Source organism: Trypanosoma theileri (genome assembly GCF_002087225.1).
Source record: "Trypanosoma theileri isolate Edinburgh chromosome Unknown TM35_Tth_2_V1, whole genome shotgun sequence".
NCBI classification, from domain to species: domain Eukaryota; phylum Euglenozoa; class Kinetoplastea; order Trypanosomatida; family Trypanosomatidae; genus Trypanosoma; species Trypanosoma theileri.
In genome coordinates this window covers 249,821-256,097 of record NW_021639844.1, presented here as the reverse complement: position 1 = coordinate 256,097, position 6,277 = coordinate 249,821, and the positions used below count along the sequence as shown (strand labels likewise).

Sequence of the window (6,277 nt, the reverse complement as noted above, 5' to 3'; positions counted from 1 at the left end):
GTTGTGATGTCGAACTCAGATGAGGGTCTGCTGGTGGACTTTGGGTTGCGGCACCCGACGACGCTGGCGGAGGCGGATGTCAACGCAGACCTGAAGGCGTGCAAGTACAAGACACTATGGGAGCTGTACGAGGAGCGGATGGTGGAGACGACGCACGAGCTCGGCTTTGATGGTGAAGACTGGGAATACGTGGTGGAGCAGCATCCTAAGGAGGTGGAAGAGGCTGTGGCTTCCGAGACCGCACGTGCCCTGAAGTGTGAGCGTGAGGATGTAACGAGAGTGGACCTGGACCCAGCACCCCAGGGTCTTATCGCATTTGTTACTGTGCAGCACTCTCCGCAGCTGAAAGAGGAACAAATTATGGACACGCTTCAGCAGTGTGAGTACAAAGCAGTGTGGGCGCTTTACGTACCGCGTGTTGGCCCCACTGACGCCTCCGCCTCTGCTGCCGCTCGTTCCGCTGAAAACACGGCCGGTGTAGTTGACGATATTGTGACAGCTCATCACGTCGGCTTTGAGGGCCCTGGGTGGGAGAATGTACTTGTTGAGAAGCGGAAGGATCTGTTGCAGGCTTTTGTGTACGACACGGCTAAATATTTGTCTGTGGACAATGATGACATCTTGGACGTTGTGATGTCGAACTCAGATGAGGGTCTGCTGGTGGACTTTGGGTTGCGGCACCCGACGACGCTGGCGGAGGCGGATGTTAACGCAGACCTGAAGGCGTGCGAGTACGAGACACTATGGGAGCTGTACGACGAGGGGATGGTGAGGACGACACAAGAGCTCGGCTTTGAAGGTGAAGACTGGGAATACGTGGTGCAGCAGCATCCCAAGGAGGTGGAAGAGGCTGTGGCTTCCGAGACCGCACGTGCCCTGAAGTGTGAGCGTGAGGATGTAACGAGAGTGGAGCTGGACCCAGCACCCCAGGGTCTTATCGCATTTGTTACTGTGCAGCATTTGCCGAGCATGAGTGAGGATGTTATGAGAGACTTGTTGAGGAAGTACCCCTTTAAGGAGGTATGGGCTCTTTATGATATACCGATATCTCGTTCTAATGACGCGGGCAATGAGGGTAGTAAATCAGCTGATTCTGCTCGTCGACGTGCAAAAGAGGCGTTTTTTGAGACTACCCGTGCAGAAGCGGATCTTTTGGAGGCTGAGGAGGAGGCACGTCGACTAGAAGCCGTTGCTGAAGCTGCTCTTCGTGAGGCACGTCATTGCCGTGAAGCTTCTTTAAAAGCATCAGAGTCTGCAAGACAAAAAGAAGAGGCTGCAGTACTTCAACTCTTGGAGGTTGCTTCAAGTGCTGCCGACGCTGCCGTTCGTGCTGAAGCTTTTGCGGAGTGGTCACGTCGACAACAAAAATCAAATATTATAAATGCGGGTGAGGAGGAGAATGAAACCGAGCAGTTAACGTACTTGCGAAATGCCCTTGCCCAAGCAAGGCGGGAGCGTGATGAGTATAGGGACCTTCTGGAGGAGGAGCGGTATCGTAGAGAGAAGACGATGAGTGATTCCCGGCGACGCCGTGTCTCAAGTGAAGGTCCTGCATAGTCAATGAAATAGGGATAGGAATAATATATATTTATATATATGTGCGTGTGTAGATTGTATTATTTTTCTGCGAAAATGTGATTTACCTTTAATGGTATGGTTCTTTTTTTTTTCTTTTATTAATTTATTTATGAATTCTCTGCCTCCTGGATTGTGATGAGTAAGTGGAGATGTATATGGGTGGGTGAAGATTCTCTGAGTGGCAAATGAATTTTTCTTTTTTTATGCAGGTAAACTGTTTATGCGTGGTGTAGCAAGAAATACACGTATGTGATTAAAGTACCTAGAAGTGAAAACGTACAAATAGGGGAAAGAAAAGTAGAACGAACATGAACTAAAGCAATAAAATAAATAAATGACGAAGTGAGTGTACAGCAAAGCAAGAAAAACAAAAAGAAAAAAAAACTGAAGACAAGTATATGAAGGAAAGAATGAAAAAGAAGAAAGAGATAGCAATCCATCAAGGAGAAAACAGCACACATAGTGTAACTTTCTGAGAGTATCAATGTGCTGTTAGTGAAGATATGTGTGAAGAAAAAAGAAAAAAAAAATGAGTAGATACAGCTTTGATGCTTTTTATACAAACGGCCATGTGAAAATCTGTCAAGGGTGCTGTGCAGCAAAACCGATATTACCATTGATAAATGGTCGGAGGAAGAAGAACATTCAGGAAACAAGAGAAGTTCTTTAAAAAAAATCATTAAAAAGGATCCCTCTTTTTTTTTTTTTTTTTGAATTGTTCCTCTCTTGACGCTATAGTAGGTGAAGGTAAAGAGGAAGACATGAAGAGGAAAGAGAGAGCCTCTTTTTGTTTTTTTTTTTTGCTTTACACCATTGCACCTTTGTGCTATTATTTTTCTCTTCTTGGTTTGTATTCATTTTTTCTCTTGTATCTAATTTTTCAGAAAACAGTAAGTGTATCTATGAGTCTTACTTGGTGTTTCTATTACTATTACTATGTGCTGTAATTTCATACGTTATTAGTTGTTGTTTTTTTCTTGTATTTTTCCATTATATTTATGCTTTTTGTTCATGTGTTTATTTGTATGCAGGTAGCTGTATGAATCTGAGCAGTTTTTTTTCTTTTTTTTTTAACCCCCCCCCCTTTTTTTTTTATATATCATTCTTTTTTTTGTTTTTTTTTGTTTTTTTCTTATTTTTACGGTATGCTTCAGATTAAATGTGCTGATATTGTTCTGACAAGTGAGAGAATCCTTGATTTTGTGAGTAAGAAGGATTAAAAAAAAAAAAAAAAAAAAAAAAAAAAAAAAAAAAAAAAAACTATGTATCTATGTTCCTCCTTATTGTTAGTAAAAGTTCCTACGTGACATGGGATGGTCTGTACCCTGCGTTTACCTCTCGTGGTTCATGCGCAGATTTTCTTGTTTTTTTTTTTTCTTCACTTTTTTTTTCTTTTTTCTTCACTTCTTTGTTTTTTTTTTTTCTTTTCTCCTACTGTTTTGTTTATTTTTCTATGCAAATCTCGAGTGTATACAAAACTATGGAATTACTGTTTAATTTGGATGTTTGTTTTCTTTCACCGTTACTTGCATGAATATTTTTTTCTCCTCTCTTTCTTTCTTTCTTCCTTTTTTCTTTTTTTATTTATCTTTGTGGGTGTTAGCAATTAAAGGAAAACAAAAAAAAAAGAAGTATAGTTTACGCTTACATTAGATTAGAGACATCACCAAGGAAGAAAGACAGGAAAAAAAAAAAAAATGGGATTGGAGACCTATAGCAACTAAAGAACCTTTGATTCTTTTTGGCTCTCTTGTATTGATACAAGGGGAAAAAGAACAGGCGAGGAGTGAAGGTACTACAGGGAAAAACAAAACGAAAAGGCGGAAGAATAGTAAGTGTTTACAAAAAGGGTGGATTGACTCTTTTTCTTCTTCTTTTTTTATTACTGAATGAAGTAATTTCTTTCTCTTCCATTTTATTCTTTTTTTTTTTTTTTAAAAGAAAAAATAGAACGAAGATTTTATTAACATCTGCAAAAGAAACGAAAAACAATAGGGTCGTAGCAGCAGCATTAGTAGTAAGGGAAAAAAAAAAAGAAAGGAAAATAACCAAAAAAAAAAAAAAAAAGCTAAGAAGAGAAACAAAACAAATACATACATATACAGATACTAGTGAAGGAAGAAAAAACAACAACAACATCATCATCATTATCATAAACAATGACGGTGGGGGAAGTAAAACAAGAAAAAGAAATTAAGGTGAATGACTTTATCTGTTTTGAGCGTATTGGGGCTGATCGTGAGTGGAAGAACACCCTTGGGAAAGTGCTGAGCTTTCCCACATCAAACCATGTCCGCGTTGAATTCTACGACCGTGTTGAGGTCATGACCCGCGGCAACCCCCTCTTGGACCAGAAACTGCAGGAAATCGCCGCCATCAACGGCAAACTGCAGCTCTGGGAAGAGAAGGTGCAGTTGGACCGGGAGTTGGAGCAGGTCGTCGCTGAGGAAGATAAGGCATCGGCAAGTCTCTTTAAGGTGCGGGAGGCCACACTGCAGCGACAGGCAGAGGCCGCCACCAGGACACGGGCGACGATGGAGGAATTGGACGAACGTCGCCATGAGATTGAGAGAATCCCACAGCGTCAGTGGCGTGATATGCGGGCGCCTGGACGTCCAACGGAGGAGTTGGTGTCTCTCGCGCGGGCCATCATGTTGGCATTGCGTGAAGATCATGCGACCAGCTGGGAATCCATGCAGGCGGTGATGCGGCGGCCGGACTTCATGTCACGTGTGATGCAGCTCGACTGCACCGTGACACCGCTGCCAAAGGCATACAGGAGGAAGATTCTCACAGAACTTGGTTCACGTCGTCGTGGATCTATGTTTAGTTACAGCAGTCAATCACAAAGCCATCGGGGAGCTTCCATTCCACAGGGTACACAGATTGAAGTGACCATGCACAACTGGCTGTTAGCCCAGATTACCTGTTCAGAAGCCCGTGAGGCAGAGGAGCATGTCGTGGATGAATGTGTTGTGGATAATCAGGAGCAGGTTCTCCTTGTTCGTGAAGTTAATGGTTTGCGTGAGAAGGTCGCAATGTTGGAGGAACAAATTACAGATATGAAGAAAGCCATTTGTGGCAATACAGCCATTGCAACCTTAATGTTGGATGATGCTAAAGCAACTACTGACACCCTCTTCTATCGTCGTATGGATAAGGGTCGTGTTGTGACGGAGATTATTCTGCGCGAGAGTGTACTTGTTGTCTTTGGAGAAAAGGAAGAGGAAGATGATGAGGATGGCAACACCTTCGTTCGTCTTACAGAAGAAGAGGTTGAACAATTGAGGACTGCAGTTAAGGAGGCGAAGGAGGCACATGATCTCCAGGAGATGGAGGCTCTCCTCGCGGCTGAAGCCTTTGAAGAACAACAAATCCTTGAACTCAAACAACGTATGGAGGAACTTCGAAGGAAGGAGAACTTCACAGAGGAAGATGAGGAGGAAATGCGTCAACTCGATGCCCTTCTTCTAGCTGCCATTCGCCGTCTTGAGGCCACACAGTGTCGTATTCGACAATTACAACAACTTGGACGTGACAGATTGGTTATGGTGACTAAATCACTTATTCCAGATTTTGTTGATTCTACTCTTAACCTTAAGTTCTCTGGTGACAAATGGGGTGATCTGGTTAACAACACTGAACACGTCCAAAACATGGAGAAGGCCCTTACAAATGACCTCTCTCGTGCATTGGGCTTACCAACGGAGAACTTCAGTAACTTCTGCTTTACTCTTGGATCACTTTTGGTGAACTTCGACGTACGCCACAGTGCTGATGTGAAGAGAGAACAACTGCAGGCACTTGCCAATGAGGCAGACTTCTCAGAGTTCTGCGGCTACTATGAAAAGGTGACATTCAAGACGACTTATCCAATTAACACACCAGAGCAGGAAGCAGCCTACGAGAAGGCTAGACTTGAAGAACTCGTTCTTCTTAACTTCACTGGTGCTGGTTTACCACAGAAGGTTGAGGACTTTGATGATGACTTCAGCGACGAAGGTGCCTCTGATGATGAGGACTACCGCCGACCACGTGTGCAGATTGGACAAATGCGTAATGAATGCGCCTTTGAAGCTCGTTATGGTTATCCCATTCTTGGAGTTCTTGAGGTTCCCCTCGAGGTGCAGAAGGCAGAAATGGGATTACAGGAAGGAAAGGTTCTTGAGACTGAAGTGCCAGAAGTAAGGGAAGCTGCTGAAGGTATCGCTCTCCCAAGTGATGAAGATATGAGGGATAAGAGCGTTGACGAAAAGGAAAGTGTGAGAAAGTCTGGTTCCCTTTACGGCACTGACTCCAGCAAGAAGGCTGATAAAAGTGTTAAAGAAGATGATAACCTATCCAGCAACGCTGTCAACACCCCAATGAAGGCCGCTGGGGAGAATCCCCTTGAAGCAGAGAGCCTTTCTCGTAAGGACAGCAGTTCTCGCAAAGAGAGTACTTCTCTTAAGGAGATCAGTTCTCTTAAGGAGAGCAGTTCTCGTAAGGAGAGCAGTTCTCGTAAAGAGGCCACTTCTCTTAAGGAGATCAGTTCTCTTAAGGAGAGCAGTTCTCGCAAAGAGGGCGCTTCTCTTAAGGAGAGCAGTTCTCGCAAAGAGGGTACATCTCTTAAGGAGGGCGGTTCTCGTAAAGAGGGTACATCTCTTAAGGAGAGCAGCACACACGAGTTGTAATGAAGTTAATAGAGAAGATCCGCTCT

General features: G+C 43.7%; 2 protein-coding genes across 2 annotated transcripts; both read left to right on the top strand.

The window, feature by feature from the left end:
- Positions 1–6: 6 nt before the first annotated feature.
- Positions 7–1,557, top strand: TM35_000021900 (mitotubule-associated protein Gb4; the record flags this gene model as incomplete). Its single annotated transcript, XM_029021508.1, has 1 exon — positions 7–1,557. The coding sequence occupies one exon, from the start codon at positions 7–9 to the stop codon at positions 1,555–1,557; it is 1,551 nt and encodes a 516-aa protein (XP_028886930.1).
- A 2,180-nt stretch (positions 1,558–3,737) lies between these two features.
- Positions 3,738–6,251, top strand: TM35_000021890 (uncharacterized protein; the record flags this gene model as incomplete). Its single annotated transcript, XM_029021507.1, has 1 exon — positions 3,738–6,251. The coding sequence occupies one exon, from the start codon at positions 3,738–3,740 to the stop codon at positions 6,249–6,251; it is 2,514 nt and encodes an 837-aa protein (XP_028886929.1).
- Positions 6,252–6,277: the final 26 nt, after the last annotated feature.